Raw genomic sequence first — 18,493 nt, forward strand, 5'->3', positions numbered from 1 at the left:
CTCAGTTAAAAATGAAAATAAAAATAAAGTAGAAGAAATACTGAAAAAAAGAGAGGGGGGAGAAAATGTTCACTCTCTTGATAGTGTTTATGGTTTTTAGCAGGATATGCATATGGGGAAACTTGTCAAAATGGATACTTTAAGCATACACAGTTTATTATATGACAATTATATCTCCATAAAGCTGCTAAAAAGAAAACAATAAAAACTTATTGACTAAATAAATAAATAAATGTGTTTGAGAGGATAGAAATATTTTCAAAATCGGCTAAGGACGTCCATGAGCAAAATCTTTGAAGTCCCTGGAGTAAAGGATGCCTCCTGACATGTTCCTTGCTTCACCTTGAAAAAGTCAAGCTTTCCAGGTACTGAAACTAGGTGCTGTATACAGTTCTCATCTTTTTAATATCCGAAAACTCTTTCGGTTAATAAAATGAAGTGTTTCTGCTTGTCTTTATACTAAGTATCAAATTCTGGAGGAAACAGATAGGAAGGTCAAGGGAACCATTTTTTCGAGAAAGTGTAACTCAGATCCAGTTTATATTTTAGTATGTGCTTATTTCTGTGACTTAGAAATAAAAGACAATCAATACGTTCTTTAAATCTACTCTATTATTCTAGGCTGAAAACATTTAATGCTACAAATATATCTGCACTTTAAATTACTCTTAGTGATAATGCAGGTAAGACCTCACAAATATCAGTGTTTAAGGGAAATAGAAATTAAAAATGGAGTAAAGGATTATTTGGAGAAATGTCTATTTAGGTCTTCTGCTCATTTTTTGATTGGGTTGTTTGTTTTTCTGTTATTGAGTGTAATAATTCATTTTTATTGTATTTCCTGAAAGTATTAGCCCATGACTCATTAGGGGGAAAAAGCACACCAAAGAAAAAGGTCCTTAGCCACAAATTATTTGAGAATCACTGAATTAAGAGATTTTCTGAGCCTCAGTCTCCTCTCCTATGAAATACGAACCTCAATACTTTAGAAATATATTGTATGATTAAATAAAATCATAAGTAAAACCTTCTTAGACTATAGCAGTCATTCAATAAATGAAAGCTCTTTTTGTACATACATTTAGACTATTTAAATAATGATGTCTAACCACTATGATGCAAAGTACTGTCCTATATTCTTTAATTTATTAACTCATTTAATTTCCCAAGCCCTATGAGAAGGGTAATGTTATTGGCTTCATCTTATAGGTGAAGAGACTGAGGCCCAAAGTCATTGTAATAGTTGGTCTTCACTAGGTAATGCTGTGATAACAAACAACCTCAAAATTTCAGTAGCTTAAACAATACCTACTTATATCTCACTAATATTATATTCTGCCAGAATATAGCCATTTTCCTTAGCTCTTTGTATGAGTCTTCTCAGTCCAGGCTGAAGGAGTAGCCAGTTCTTACTGAGGACACATCATTTTCTTGGTAGAGGGAAAGATCAAGAGAAATGGTGGAAACCTACAACAGCTTTTAAAGCTGCTTGCTAGATATGGTATACATCATGTTTCCTCACATTCATGGTCAATCCCGAGATCAACAGTGTGAGGAATGTATTATCCTCTTACAGGAAGGGGAAATTATTATTTGGGAAGAATAATACAATCTACCACAGTTATACAACTTGTAGTTAGTTGTGCTAATATCCAAACCTGGCAGTCTAGCACCAGAGTCTGCATTCTTCAACATAACATCATATTTCTTATTTCTAAGAGGGTCAAATCAAATGGAGAAATAAAAACCCTAGGAGCACTTTTCTCCTTCTATTTTCAACATGCTATAGAAATTGATAACCATATAGAATACATGAAGCCAGACAAGAAGCCCTAGGACAAGTTCAAGGTCACTCAGGGCTATAGTGTTTTATCATCAATGTATCTTCAACCATAGAGAAGTGCCTTACTTGGAGAGCACAGATAAGGTACAGTATATGTCCATGTGCCAATTCCACAACAATGACAAATGTTAGGTTTTAAGACCAAATATCTGCTATCTTCATTGTTCAAAAAAAAAAAAGATTTCACTTAAGACGAAAGAAAGCTCAGTTTCTCACCAAGTGCATTTGTCACTCTTTGTACCATTAGGCTTATGCTTCCTTAATACATAGATGATATTGTATTAACCAGATATTTTGCACTGTCTAGTGTAATATGCATATATGATATAGTGTATTTATAATTTTCTCTTTTGTATAATTCTATGTGTAGATTGTTTGCCACCTCGTGGCAGTTGTTTTCAATTCAAACATTAATATTCACGACCAATTTTAATTAGTTTGGCAATGTGCTTTTTTTTTTAAGGAAAGATCCCAAAGTCATAAAATGCTTAAAAATGTTGACAATGACATTATTCTGCTCTAGCAAACTTAAAAAAATACCTTGCAAATTTGGTTCATATTTAATCCTTGACAATGACAGATGAGGCAGTGTATTCAGAAGTCATTTCCTGTTGCAAGAAGAATGTAGAGAATGATAAAATGAACATTTCAATTTTTAATAAATAATAATAAGATGTTCTTTGGATGTGGTGGTTTTCTGTTTTGCGTTCAACATTGCTTAGCAAAATATACACACACAGTTGCAAAATTCATTGATTTATCACATGCACATTTTGGCCTATGTAACTCTAAGGATTTAATCATTGCTCCTGGTGATCATGTTTAAACTTTTAATATTTTATTAAAAGTTTTTATGCAGTCAAAATCTCATACAATCTGGGGCATCAGGGTTAGAATAATTCTCAAAAAATTGCAAATAAAAATAAGATATTAATTCACATCAATCAGACTAGCAAAAGTTAGTATCTGGTTAGTGAAAAATGTTGTGCATTGCTGGTAGAAATGTAGATCAGTGCAGACATTCAAGCCAGCAATATGACAACACTTAAGTATATGTTTATTCTAGCTTTTGCACAGCAAAGGAAATCATAAACAAAAAGAAAAAAAAACCCTACAGACCCCGAGGAAATGTTTGTAAACAATGTGACTGACAAGGGATTTCCAAAATATACAAACAGCTCATAAACTCAATAACAAAACAACCCAATCAAAAAATGGGCAGAAGACCTAAATAGACATTTCTCCAAAACAGACATCCAGATGGCCAATAAGCACATGAAAAGATGCTCAACATCACTAATTATTAGAGAAATGCAAATCAAAACTACAGTGAAGTATTACCTCATACCAGTCAAAATGGCCATCATTGAAAAGTCTACAAACAATAAATGCCAGAGAGGATATGAAGCAAAGGGAATCCTCCTACACTGTTGGTAGACGTATAAACTGATGCAGCCACTATGGAAAACAGTATAGAGGCTCCTTAAAAAACTAAAAATAGAGTTACCATGTGATCCAGCAATCCCATTCCTGGGAATATACCCAGAGGAAACTCTAACTCAGTAAGATACATGCACCCCAATGATCATAGCAGCACTATTGACAATAACCAAGATATGGAAGCAACCTAAATGTCCATCGACAGATGAATGGATGAAGATGATGTGGCATATATATGCAACGGAATACTACTTAGCCATAAAAAGAATGAACTAATTCCATTTGCAGCAACATGGATGGACCTAAAGATTATCATACTAAGTGAAGTAAGTCAGACAGAGAAAGACAGTTAATACCGTATGATACCGTTTAAATGTGCAATCTAAAATATGATACAAATGAACTTATTCACAAAACAGGAACATACTCACAGACATAGAAAACAAATTTATGGTTACCAAAGGGGAAAGGGGGTGGAGGAGGGATAAATTAGGAGTTTGGGATTAGCAGATACAGACTACTACATATAAAATAGATAAACAACAAGGTCCTACTATATAGCACAGAGAACTGTATTTAATCTATTTAAGTAGAATAGAATAGTTGGGAAAAGAAGATGGAATTGGGAAATGGATATAAAAAGGAACAAGTGAAGGGATGAATTAATAACTCAACTAATAGGAAAGGGCCTTGCAGGGATCAGTGATGATAATGTGCCTTAAACTGAGAACCAGTGATGATGAAGATCAACTCAGTCTCTGAACATGAGGTCAAAATAATAATGATGCTTGTGTCAAATTTAAGATCAAATTTAAAAAACAAAATTTTCTCTTCGAAGCCAAGGAGATATTTCTCTCAGGTAGAAATGAATTTTATTTTAGCTGGATGATTTTTGTTTTGGGTTAACTGTAGACACCTGAAGCTATTTATATTTTAAGTTCACTGGGCAGTGAGATTTTGAATATAGTTATTAAATGAACCTTTTTTTTTTTTTTTTTTTTGCGGTACACGGGCCTCTCACTGTTGTGGCCTCTCCCGTTGCAGAGCACAGGCTCCGGACGCACAGGCTCAGCGGCCATGGCTCACGGGCCCAGCCGCTCTGCAGCATGTGGGATCTTCCCGAACTGGGGAACGAACCCATGTCCCATGCATCGGCAGGCGGACTCTCAACCACTGCACCACCAGGGAAGCCCATGAACAAAGTTTTGAGCTTAAGGGTAACAGTCTGATACAAACACTTGGTGGGGTATAGTGGGAAGAGAATAAAAGGGAACAGAGATAAAAAATAGAGATATTTAAGGAGAGAAAGAGTTTAGGTCAGCATTTCTCAAAATTTGAGAGTCCTCTCTCGAGTGGAAAACCAATGCTGGGCTCGCTCTATAGAAAAAGATGGTGTTGTCAGAACTACATTTACTCTCTGCTTTGCAGACTCGCAGGAAACAGGAGCACATCTGCAAAGATATCCTGTGTTAAACAAATAAACCTGTTGACTTCACCTAACTTAGTGCTTCTCAGACCTACTTGACTAAGTCATCTTTGTTTCTACGAAAGAAAGCCATTAACATCTGCCAAATGTGCCTTTCATGGCCACTTGGGAAAACACTAGCTTAAGCAAACTCCCTACCACTATCCCTTCATTTTAACCTGTATTTTCCATTTCACCAGTCTTTGTAATGCTTATAACTTATACCGGTTTCCTTAAAAATACACACACACAATGGTAAAAGTACATGCTTATTGAAAAATGTTAAACAATAGAGAAGTAGATTTTGTCTCAAAAATGAGATCATACCATACATCCGGAGCTGTATTTTCCTTTTTCCGTTCAGTAGTAGATCCTTCTCAGTATATTCACACCACGTATTTTGTGCTTTTTCAACAGCCACAGAATATTCCAGAGTAGAGATGTAAATGACCCGAGGGCAGGTTTTAGTACCACGACAGGGAAACGGGGCAAACCCAGCTCACACAGATAGCCCTTTAGGGTAGGGACCCGGCAAAAGCTGCACCAGGCTGAGGGACATGTGGCCCTGGACAGCGAGAGAGAGTCACGAGGCAGCTTTAAACGGGGGGGGGAGGGTAAAGCTGTGAAAAAGGCAGTGAAATGAGAAGCCATGGATATTAGGAGTAGACCAGGGAGGAAAATGATACATGTATAGAAGCAAAACAACATTAAATATAGTTTTTGAATATTTGCAATATACCAGGTACTAGGCTAGGTGCTTTACATATATATTTTTTCTTAAATCTTCAGCACTCCCCCCTCAACCACATCTTGTGAGATAGGTATTAATATCTCCATTATACCTATGAGGAAACCAAGGATTCGAAAATTCAAGCAAGTTGGTGGAGGTCGTGATGCTAGCAAATGGCAGGCAGAGGTGACTCCCGAGTCTGTCCGACTTGAGCAGGCAGGACCCCACTTATTACCGCGTAGCTAGCACACACACCAGGGGAGAGAGGCTTTGACTGCTCCTTCTTGGTGGGGAGGGGCTGGAGCCACCGCTCAGGACCACACACGAGATGCAGGTGAGGGGTGTTAATATAAAGGTGGGAAAAATGCCTGATGCCTCTTTTCCTGCGCCTAGAGGTGGTTTTCTAATCTCTTTCCTTCCAAAGCCAGCTGAAGAATGTTACAAAACCATGTGGCTTGAAACTCTTTAAACTCACATTCTTCCGGTGTCTTCTCTACACTCCCTCACCAGCTTTCTCACCCTTCCGCAAAAAATAGTCACCGGCCTGCTACCTTCAGGAGGGTACTTTCCCTTCTCCAGCTTCCCACCGCGTGGAGCTCTCTCAGCGGCACCATCGGGACGGCCCCTAAGCATCTTCATCTCGTTCACCGTGAGTTCCTGGAGAGCGGAAAGAGCGACCTACTTTCTGCACGTAGGTGCAGTGCTTCACCTTGCTCTGCTTGGCACAGTGAGTGGCACAAGGGCAGGGCTCAGAAATGATTGTTGAATGGACGGTAAGACACCTGGCCACATTCAAGGCTGGAGGGGAAACAGGTGCGTGAGATGCGCTTCCTTGGTTTCCATGGGAATGACGTGAATGGGAAAGGCAAAATGACAGGAATGGACATAATGCTAAGATGATTCTCCAGGAAAGCAGCTAGAACGTGTGCAGCTCACTTTACAAAGTGAAAGAAAAATAACTGAAGTTGTCTATTTTCAAATGTTTTACTCAATGTTAGCCATCAATAGGTCAGGTATAAAGTAAAAGTGCAACCATATACCCTTTATATATACATATACATACATGCATTTGTACACATATACACATACAAATACATATAATCTTACAAATGGAATAACTATATATAAATATCTATATGTAGGGCTTCCCTGGTGGCGCAGTGGTTGAGAGTCTGCCTGCCGGTGCAGGGGACACAGGTTCGTGCCCCGGTCCGGGAAGATCCCACATGCCGCTGAGCGGCTGGGCCCGTGAGCCATGGCCGCTGAGCCTGCGCATCCGGAGCCTGTGCTCCGCAACGGGAGAGGCCACAGCATTGAGGGGCCCGCGTACCGCAAAAACAAAAACAAAAACAAACAAACAAACAAAAAATATATATATATGTAAACATCTATATAAAATATACTCTATAGGCCTCTAAGAAGCTTAATCATCTGTGTAGAAAAATCTAGCTCTAACTAGTATATACAGTTATAGTCATTGACATATCATGGTTTTATTTTATGAAACACTTCATCATAAATTAGTCCCTTCCATCTTGAGGGAAGATTTCCCACATTGGTGACTCATGCTACTTTGGTTTTATAACCTTTTGAGTAATATGATAATAGTAATGCTTAATTTGTATGTGCCTCTACAGACCTCTGAAAATCACTTAGGCAGTGTGGAACAGCAAATAGAGGCTTTATAATTTTAATTCCAGCTATGCTATTTCTGAAGTATGTGCATTTGGGTAAGTGCTAAGCTTTCATCTCTCTCTGTGTGAAGTATCTACCTTAAAACAGCCATTTTGAGGATTAAAGCAGGTAATCAACCAAAGAACCATACCACGCTCTCAAACGTTAGGGGTATTTCTATCCTCCCGCTTTTCTTCTCAATGACAATGAAAGTGTTAGGAACTAGGCATTGACATTCAATTAAGTTAAACCACATGGATTTATATATTTTGGCCTATTTTTATTGATTAGCAAAGTGAAGCTAAGATCGGTTGCCCAATTAGATGGTCTGTGTTGAAGTCAAGACTTGAATTTGTGTTTATTGTCGAGGGTCTTCTGTGCTGTATACTCTGACATTCAGCCTGCCCTGTGAGGAGAGGCGAGGAGAGGATGAAAGCAAGGAGCATTTTGAGGCTTGACTTCTCACAACATCTTTGGGGGTAGATCAAACTGTGTAGATGACAAAAGCGAGGCACAGAGAAGTCAAGTTAACTTGCCCGAGGTTATAACAAAGTTGGAAAGCACGAGTGGATAAAACTGGAAAGCCAGTTTTTTATATTCCAGAACTCTCTGTGGCTTCCTGTTATTGTTGTGACTTGTTTGACTTCCTATGGTTTGTATGCTGTAGCGATTTGCAACAATCCAGGGAAGATAAATTGAAGGCCTATCTGTGCCAACCTCCAAATATTTCAATTCAACCAACACTTCCTGAGCCCAAACAGCAAATGTTAACTCTCATTGTTTCCTCCATTCTACTCAATGCTCTCCTTACTCTCCTTCCTGATTACTGAAAATCTACCACTGGAAATTTAAACTTTGGATTAATGGTTAGCTCCTTGTTAAAATGCAGACATTTTTTCCCACATCAGTATCTTTTTTTTTTTCCCTCCGTATCAGTAATTTGTGCCTTAAAGTGAATTAGCTTGCCAGATCCTTGCCTGCATTGTGACAATGACAAGAAAGGAGTGCCACAGGCCAGTAAAAAATGAAAGGGAAGGTTGTGGAAACATTTTACAGGTCTGCCTCAAAGGACACCCTGACTTAATTCTCTGCTCAACTAGGCCTGTGTAGTCCCATAAAACATTTCGGGAAAGGATGTGGTGTGTGTACTTGGTAGAACATTGTGCAGTTGTTAAAATCATATTTTCAAAGAAAATTTAATGAAATGATAGAACACTCCTAATTATATCATTAACTGAAAAGAATAGAAACAAAAAATTGTGTTTACCACATGCTCGTAATTTTGTAACATGTGCATGTGTGTGCACATATGTGTCTGGGCATGTGAGTGTATGTGAACGTGTGTGTGTGTGTGTGTGTGTGTGTGTGTGTGTTAGTATTTTGGCTGAGTCAGAGATGAGACAATGTGAGCTTGGCTTGCAGTGTTCAACCCACCATCACCTGGCAGAAGTCCTCTGTGAGTTCAGGGCAAACCAGTCTTCTGCCTGTCATGAAATCTTCTAGGAGCTGTTGCTGATGAAATAGAAATAAAAGAACTCGAAACTGTACAGATGGGTGAAGATTAAAGGGCTCTGAGACCATCTACCTCCTTTCCATATCCCAGAGGTAAACTCAACATTTCTTGGGGTGACTTCCAGAAATGTATCCTCATGCAAGGATGGATCCCACCCCTATCATTTTTTTTAGATATATGGAATTATACTGCTCTGCATCATTTTACTTTCTACTCCATGGACTCATGGACTTTAATTTTTCATATCAGTATTCGTTTTATTTCACAAAAATTTTTATAATGCTTTCCATGTGCCAAGCCATCACCTAAGCACTTTGCAAACATTGAATCATTTAATCCTCATAACAACCTATGAGATGGGTACTGTTCTTGCGTCCATTTCGCAGACAAGCAAAGTGAGACATATAGAGATTATGATACCTGCTATAGATAACTTCAGCTGTAAGTGGTGGGGCCAGGTTTCAAACCCAGGTACGGTTCCAGAGTCTGCACTGAGCCTCCAGAATCGATTTCTAACCACCAAGCTAAGCCTCTGTTTGGTATGCACAGTGTATATAAATCTTGGTGTATATATAGACGTCATCCTTCTTAACAACTGGGTGATGTTTCATTGCATGAACAGCCACAATCTATAAATCTAATCTCCTATTTATAAGTACTTTAGTTGTTTTCAGATTTTTATTATTATAAAAAGTGTTACCAAAAAATCATTGCATTTATCATCTATCTCTGTATAAACGTGCAACGTAGCCTCAGGATAAATCATTGGCAGTGATGTTGCAAAATCAAAACGCAAATTGTTTAAACATTTGATAAATAATGCCAAATTATTTCAGAAAAATTTGTTATCAATCTTTCTCTTATTAACAGTCTATGAGGGACTTCCCTGGTGGCGCTGTGGTTAAGAATCCGCCTGCCAATGCAGGGGACACGGGTTTGAGCCCTGGTCCAGGAAGATCCCATGTGCCGTGGAGCAACTAAGCCCGTGCGCCACAACTGCTGAGCCTGTGCTCTAGAGCTTGAGAGCCACAACTACTCAGCCCGTGTGCCACAACTACTGAAGCCCACGTGCCTAGAGCCTGTGCTCCGCAACAAAGAGAAGCCACCGCACCGCAACGAAGAGTAGTCCCCACGTGACGCAACTAGAGAAAGCCCGCGTGCAGCAACGAAGACCCAACACAGCCAAAAATAAATAAATAAATTTATTAAAAAAAAAAAAAGTCTATGAGAATGCTTATTTTCTTCACACCCAAATGCTCTGGTTGCCAGTTTATCAACAAGGAAGGGGTGGAAGCTGAGATTGGTTTCTCACTATTTGTACTTGCATTTTAAAAATTACAAGTGAGTTGGGCATATTCTGTGTGTTTATTGAACAGATAATATTTTTCTTTCTATGAACTGCCTTTTATGTATTTTATCCTTTGCCAATTTCTCCAGTAAGTTCTTTTCTTATTGAGTATCAACTGCTTTTTGTTTTTGAAGGCTATTAGCCTTTGTCTGTCATACATAGTACATATATATTTACCCAGGTTGGAGGAAATCAGTGTCAGCCAAGTAAACATTGTGGAATTAGTAGTTTGAACACTTCCAGCAACATGGCATCAAGATGGGCAGTAACACATAATGAAGAAGTCATGGTGGCCCCCAGCATGTAAAAGTGCAGAGCTGAATATGTGCAGCAAGGCATCATGCCCAACCCTCCCAGAAGTTCCCAGAGGGGCTATGTCAGAGGTTCATCTCAGAAAAAGATTGAGCTTCCAACAAATCAAGTACGTTGAAAGAGGTTTAAGTACACTGAACATAGAAGGGTTTCTAATAAATGTGAAACTTGTTCTCAGTGGTAGCACAGAGCAGTGGCAAGACACATACTTTCAAGTCAGTCTGCCTAGACTGAAACAAGAGCTTAAATATTATTAGCTCTGGGCCAGTTATATAGTCTCTCCGTGTCTCAGTTTCTTCACTCATGGCTGGTGGGCGGAGGGTAGTTCCCACCCTAGATTGTGAAGATGATGTGATAGTGTATGGGAACTGCCCAGGTCAGGGCCTGTACCTTGGGAGTACTCAGTAAAGGACGGCAGATAGCAGCAGGGGAGGCCAAGAGGTCCATCTGAGGCATATTCTTCATGGAGACAAGATATTAAGGAGAATGACACCAAAATGTTAACAGCAGGTGTCTCCGGCTACTGGGATTGTGGGAATTCCATTTTCTTTTTTTAACTTGTCTGCATTTTCATTAGTGAATAAACATATACTTTTATCATCTGCATAAAATATTACTTTTAATAATCTTTTCCCTCCCGTAGACTTTGTTTATTGACCTCAATCAACTCTGATTTCTACCATGTTCCTCAGATTTATCAATCATATCTAGCTAGCTAGCTGCCTCTCCAGCCATGACCTTTGTCTACAAATAATTTATTAAATTCTAAACCGAAAACAGGTCCAGGGGAGGAAAAAAGAGAAAACAATGAAAAATACATGTAAGTATGTCCTAAGATCCAACAGAGCTGTTATATTTTGAGAACAGTTTTGGCTCTGAGCTTCCAGGAAGACAGAGCAATAAAAGAAAAAAGAAAGATTTTATTGTCTTTAGAGGAGAAAAAAAAAAAGTTCCCTGGGGAACTTTTCCCAGTTGAAGAGGCAGTAGGAGATAAAGCAGTCACTATTTTCAGAAATGGCAGTTCATACTAGTATTTCTTGAAATGTCTCTCAGTGAAAAGCAAAGTAACAACAAAACCCAGTTAAGACAATTGTGTAAGTCAATAAAATAGCATGGCCCAAGAACATGGCTTTTGGATAGTCAGAAATGATTAGAATGAGACTCTATAGTGACATGGAGACATTACTTGTCCTTCAAAGAAACCCACATAATTAGCATATTGCAACTCCTTCACCATAATGTTTTCATCTTTCTACTCTTGAGATATTGGCTTGAACCATAAATTTCATATATGTATGAATTATCTTGAGAACAAAATTATATTTTCTATTTTTGTTTTGTTATACCACACATAATACATTCAGCAATTTATATCTCACTAACTGCTTTGATCCAGCATCATATATATATTCCTTTTCATCTTTAGCTGTCGATATATGAATTTCAAACACAGTTTATTTTTAAATTTAGTTTTGATAGAATCAATTTGACGGTTTGAATCACATAAAGCTTTATGTGAAAATGTTACAGGTAAGGTCCTTTCATTGCATGAAATTCAGAAACGCTTTACTATCAAAAATTGGGATTGAAGTGTTCCTTTAACTTATGTCTTTTAATCACTTTGCATATTTAGTAAACACTTCAAATTGATGAGGTGCTGTCCTCATCAGATGTTTGATGTTAAAATTTAGTTATTGCTCTGATTTCCCTACATTGTGTGTTTTAAATCTGAAATTTAAAATAATCCCCAAGTTTACTTAGATATGATAAGAAGGGAGTTAAAAATACACAAAATCACCCCTTTTTACTTTCAGTTTGAAGCAAATGATCATAAATTACAACTACTTCGGTAACTCACCTAAATAATGAACATTACAATATTTTGAAGAAAAATCTATTCTTCCCTAACCAAGTGGGGGCAGGGAGGATTGATTTTATTCCAGGAATGGTTTTATTGTTTTTACCCTGATATAAATCCAAGAAAAACCACAACTTCCTAAAATACCGCAAATTTGGGAGAGTGACACATTTATCTTTTTATCTCTGGTATAATTAGATAGATAATGATAGAAGATAGATAGATAGATAGAGGTGAAAGAAAGATGAAAGACAGAAAGAAAGACAGACAGAAAGAAAGAAAGAAAGAAAGAAGAAAGAAAAAATAGATTTCTTCTGTATCTATTTTATTAGTTGCCACTCTTTCATCAACTCGAATAATGGAGCCTTTTAATGCCTTATATTACGGTTTTCTTTTTTTCCAAATAGGTCTTAAACCTGCTCTCTAAAATGTAGAAAGAAAGTTACAACAATGTACTACACCTAGTAAATACTTACTAGGTTTGTTAGTGCCTTGTATTATTTTAACATATTTCCTCTTGACGTGGAAGAGTATTCCACCATCAAAATACTATAACCTGTGCAGGGCCGTATCTGAATGTATATTGACAGCTTGTTATTTAATTTGACTTTTATCACATGAGAACTGAAGTAATTTAAGATGTGGCATGAAATTTTGGATACCAATACAAATTCTTTTTACATTAATAAAATTTCTTTTTACACTAAAGCCTTGCTTCTTAGTCCAAGTGCCCTCTGAGAACAGCTGAGGGACCCCTTCAGGGTGAATCATGTTGTAATGAGGCTTCTCTGCCTTTCTGACAACTAACCTCCCTTGGAGGCTGACCCAAATGTAGTCACATAATGTTAAATTTCACTGTAGTAGACTGTGTGGTCTAAATTGTTATTAACAAAATGTCTGATATGAATCAAAGTAATTTTTTAAAACTAAGGTACAAATTTTAGGCTCTCATGAAATTTGAAGCACATTTTAAAAGCTAATTGAATAGCTGTATCATTAATACAAGCAACTTTTTCAGTGTTTTTCTGAAAGCAGCTCTGAAACAAAACTAAGATGAACTAAAGCCCTCTCTAAGTAGAAGAAGTTAGAAAATGAAGCAAATTTAATGAGACATAAACAAATCATTACTGCTAGTAAAAATACCAAGCTAGACTAAATAGCACTCAAATAGATGCAATAAAAACATTAGTCCAAATAATTCCTAAACTAGATGAATTGAAGGGTCTTATATAATAAATTTCTACCACTCTATGATGAGTATATATACTGACAGCTAACGGTTAGTGGGTGCTTGCCAGATGGCACACAAAAACCGTATCATTGAATTCTCACGTAAACTCTCAGAGGTAGATGCTATTATATTCATGTTTTACGGGTGAGGAGACTGACATACAGAGAGGTTAAGCAAATTTCCCAAAGTTATGTGGTTATTAAGTGGTATACAGCCAGGATTTGAACCTGTAATCAGGCATCGTCGTCAAATATCTTAATCACCATATAGGCTAACCTGGCTCCTATCTATACTAATTAGTGGTATTTGCTTGCTGTAAACATAACTTACTACATGACAAACTAAGTAACTGTGGACCAGAAAGGTTAAGGGAATCATCCCAAGTCTTTTTTTTTTTTTTCATCCCAAGTTTTTTGATTAGTTAGCAGCAAAGCCAAGCGTCCTGGTTTCCCTGTTCAGTGTGTTCCTCAAAACTGTGCTGCCTCCCAGTTATATGATATGTGAAGAAAACAGGAAAGTAAATTCAGAAAGATAATCTGTAAAATGACCACAGAATAATTAAACGTCACCAAAGTGAATCAATCGTTTCAATTTACATTGGCTGTCTGGGTGCTGCCCCACGCCCCCCAATCCGCACCCTGGTTTTCTATTCATCAGGACATTTTTAAAAGTCTCAAGATACTGATATGATTGAATTTCTTAGACATGTGTAATTCTGCCACAGTCCTGAGTTATGGCCATGGAGCGGACACACTTGCAGCTCACTCGTGAATGATTTTATTAGAAGTATGTTATTGTTTGGATCATAGATTAAGAAGGTAGGAGGAGCCTTCTGAGCTATTCATCTGACATCTTTTATTAATTTTAAATTAACGTAGAAATTAAAGTGAGTTGCTTTTATTAGAAAGAAAAATTGGTTTGGTAATTATCTGAATAGTCACTGGCTTGTGTTTTATTCTCAGATCATGGCTTGAGTTGTTTATATAACCTTCAGAAAGTCGATAAATCTCTCCCGGTCTAAATATAAAAATTATGAAGCTTAATTTCATCCTGCTTTCTGCCACTTAGCACTGCCCAACAGTTCTCCTGTGTGTAATGTGTTCCCCTTATCCGATGATATGGGATAAGCAGAGAAATCTGAGGAAGCATGATTGCACACAAGTTTAGCTGGGCTTTCCCCTTCCCACCCCAAATTCTAGGCCTTGGGTACTGTCCCTTTAAGACCCAGTGAGGCACAATTACAAACAATGGGGCTGAGACCTTGAAAAAGGACCCACCTTGCTACATTGCTGGTTATCAGTCACATAATCTTTCTATGATTATATGATTCTGATCTAGATTTAAATGTGCAAACCCATAGGCCTAGCAATTCCACTTTTAGTAAGTCACCATATACAAAGATTTATTCACAATCATAAAAGAATTCAAATCACAGCACCACTTAAAATAGTACAAGAGCAACAATTCCAACCAAATCTGTATATGGTAAAAGTCTAGCAATAAAGGATTTAAGTAAAATGATACTTCCATACTATGCAGTATTTTATAGTCATTTTAAATATAGTTGTTGGCACATGAAAACGGCAATAAATAGTTCACAAAATATCATCTCTATTTTTAAAAATGTTGTATTAATACTCTGAAATTTAATGAAGATTATAGTTGAGGGGTAAAATTATTGGTAGATTTTACTTCCTTCTTTGTGAATTTCCATATTCCCTTAATTTTCCTAAATGAATTTGACATATTTCCCACTCTTATCTCTAAGTACTAACTGAGTTACCACTAAATTCGGTTCATTTCTTGTCTAGATTCCCATCCTGGCCAGGTGCTACTGCCATGACATCTGTCATAGGTAATGGTGACCCATCACTCTTTCCTGGTCTCAGTTTGGCCTGTTTTGTTTGGGTTTGGTTTTGGTTGCCATTGTTTTGTCAATGTTCTCTTGGTAACGTCTACGGGAAGGCCGGATTGAAACCTTTTTCCCTTTCAGTAATTCTTGAGCATCTTACTCACCACTGTGAGTTAAGTGATTAAAAATTTATCCAAAGCAAAACTTTGGAGTAACAGAAAACAGGAGAAATCTTTCTCAATCAATATTACTAATGTTATATATGTCAGAGTACATCATGTCACAGGGATGATCAGGTCTGTGAATGAATATTTATATAAACATTGACAAAGAAAGTGGTGTGTATAATATGATGACTTTCTCCAAAGTCTCCTTCTTACATAATAAATGTGCTCCCCAAACTAAGCAAGCATAAACAACAAATGGTGACCTTGTAATTGCAAGAAGGGACAAAAAGCTTCTTACAAGACAAATGTCCATTTGTAAAGTTTCTGACTGATAAGTTTAAGTCTCACATATACTAAACATTTAATGTCTTAGAGAAGGGTATAGGAGAGCTCTCTTGGAGGAAACTGTTTATCTGAATAGCTTCAGTTTTGCATGGGTTCAGTTTCATGCAATCAGGTTTCACTTCCTGTAAGAGATTGTTATTTTTTTAACCCATGATGAAAAAACTATGTCAGTTTATATCATAGCAATTTGTTCAAGCTAGCCTAATTTAATTAACATATCAGACCTGATCACACCTGGGGTTTTTATGCAGAACTTCAGATCGCCCAGGAATGTCATTGCCATGTGCAAACATAAATGTCCTGTGTTGGCACAAAACTTTCTATGTAAATTTGTATATATTCAACAGTGCTCAAGAGCTATTATGATTGAATTTCACAAGAACACCAGGCTGGAAATGCAAATACAGAACTTGTGGACTTATTTATGGAACACCTGTCTGCAACGTGGCTGTCTCCAACAGTATTATTGAATGGTTCTTTTCATAAATTTTGAATATGCTCAATTCTGTAAGATAGTATCTATTATAAATCCAGTAGTAGTTTGGGCTCATTTATTTCCAGGTAGTTTTCAAATGCTTCAAATTTGGTAAAACTCAAAAGAACTTCACCAAATATCCCCTACTCCCATCCATCTGGAAATACTCTTACCTCGAAGGGTAACTGAACCCTTCTACAGATACTTGCTAAATCTGTAATCAAGTTATCAGGGTGTTGTTTTATCTGCACTATTTAATTTCTAAGAAGCTGCAGAACTTATTTCTCAAACTGCTGCTGCTGTTTCTCCTCCTCTCCTTCTTTCAAATTACTGGAAAGATGTTCTCCCCAGTGTTAGGCAAAGCAAAATCTGGAGAGATCTGGAAAATTTGCTTTATTCCAAACTTAGATTCCATGAGGCTTTGAATGGGCCTAAATTTGGTCAAACCTGTTCTCTCATTCCTACCGTCAGCTTGTTTCAGAGTCATCTGGACTTGATTTTCAGAGAAGAACCTGGAGATCAAAGTTCAGCTGCACAACTTATGGTCAACCTAGTGCTTTACAGGGTTGTGCATACGCATGTGGGGTGTGTGTGTGTGTGAGTGTGTACATGCTAGGATGTGTCTTTAAATCAAAAACAAACTATACATTAAAACTAGTGATTATTCAAATCAAGTTTTAAGGCTCCTATCCCACCTCCCTTACTAACTCTGGGTTTGCACTGGAAGGAACAGTGGAAAACTGTCAGGAAATGGGTCTAAATGTTCCAGAAGTTTTTTTGGAACTATTTTTTAAGGCAGCAATCTATGCAGAGTCATTCCTTTCTGTAATTTCTTGGTCAAAGCAGCAATACCTTTACTGGCCTAAGTTACTTTTGAAAAGAGGATGACAAAAATCATTTTTTCACAGCTGCTTTTGCAGCACTATGTATATAGCAGTTATTCAAGAAATTTTAGTAAAATGAATGCTTGGCTAAATGAATGAATGATCTTGTCTAAAAAGATACTTGGAATTTTTTATGATTAGTACAATTTTGTATTCTTGTATATAATTAGACATTTTCATTTTAAAAATAAAATTTTATTTAAAATTTTGAAAAATTATACAAAATATTTTTCAAATTATATTACTGATTGCTACAAGTGATTCATTTTCCTTAACTTTAGTCATGGAAAAAAATTCTTTTGGTCCCTGGGCATCCTCTAAGCATATTATCTACCCAAAATGCTAATATTTAATGATATTTGCATTAGCAAGCCTCCAAAATGGCCCACAATCATCCACATCCCCTGGTATTCACATCCTTGGGTCATCTTCTCTTGCAATGAATCCAGGCTGGCCCTGTATCACCAACAGAGTTCAGAAGTGACAGTGTATAACTCTCAAGGTTGTCTGATCTCTCTTGGATCACTCACTCTGGGGGAAGCTAGCCACATATTATGAGGACACCAAAGCAGCCCTGTGGAGAGGCCCATATGGAGAGGAACTAAAGCACCTGATCAACTTGTCACACCTGTGAGGGAGCCACCTTGGAAGTAGGTCCTCAAGCCACAGTCAAGCCTTCAGATGACTGTTGCCCCAATCTGACTCCAGTTACAAAAGAGCTCTAAGTGAGATCTAACCAACAGTGCCTTTCTTGAATTACTGACCTAGAATTTGTGAGCATAATAAATCATTATTTTATGCCATTAACTTTTGTGGTAATCTGTTATACTGTCATAGTAACTGGAACAATATTTAAATGTACACATATTCAGCAAATTTATAGATTTAATTCTCACTTTTAAGAGTATAGAAAATCGAAAGAAATTCCAAGATCAAGCACACACTTTAATCTTCCAACAATCTTCTATCGAATTTCTCTTCTTAGAAAAGTTTCTATAGGAAATGTATTCAATTCTGGACCATTTAATTCCTGGATGGGCTTTTCTAACCTTTAACTGCTTTGGTGCACTTACTTCTTATCCCTCTCTGAAGACATGCCCCTTTTTCCATCAATATCTATTGGCGCCCTTGGGTTTGATGAACTACATCTACTGAGTGAATGAATAAACGGATTAGTGGATAATGGGTGATAATATATAAACCAATGAGCAGATTTGGGTTCCTAATATGTGTCAGGTACTGTGTTAAATGTTTCACATATTATGTTCCATGTTTCCACTTCCACTACCCTTTTGTACATGTGCAGTCATTTTTGCAGTATTTCACATGCACTTCACCTTTCCAATAATCCAATGT

At 37.2% G+C, this 18,493-nt stretch overlaps 1 protein-coding gene across 1 annotated transcript in view; it reads left to right on the plus strand.

The window, feature by feature from the left end:
* Positions 1-5,592: 5,592 nt before the first annotated feature.
* Positions 5,593-18,493, plus strand: part of TMEM244 (transmembrane protein 244) — a 47,362-nt gene continuing 34,461 nt past the window's right edge. Inside the window, 1 exon segment of the mRNA XM_067702891.1 lies at positions 5,593-5,694. Coding sequence (XP_067558992.1) covers positions 5,593-5,694 — 102 coding nt within the window.

This window comes from Pseudorca crassidens, chromosome 13, assembly GCF_039906515.1.
Source record: "Pseudorca crassidens isolate mPseCra1 chromosome 13, mPseCra1.hap1, whole genome shotgun sequence".
NCBI classification, from domain to species: domain Eukaryota; kingdom Metazoa; phylum Chordata; class Mammalia; order Artiodactyla; family Delphinidae; genus Pseudorca; species Pseudorca crassidens.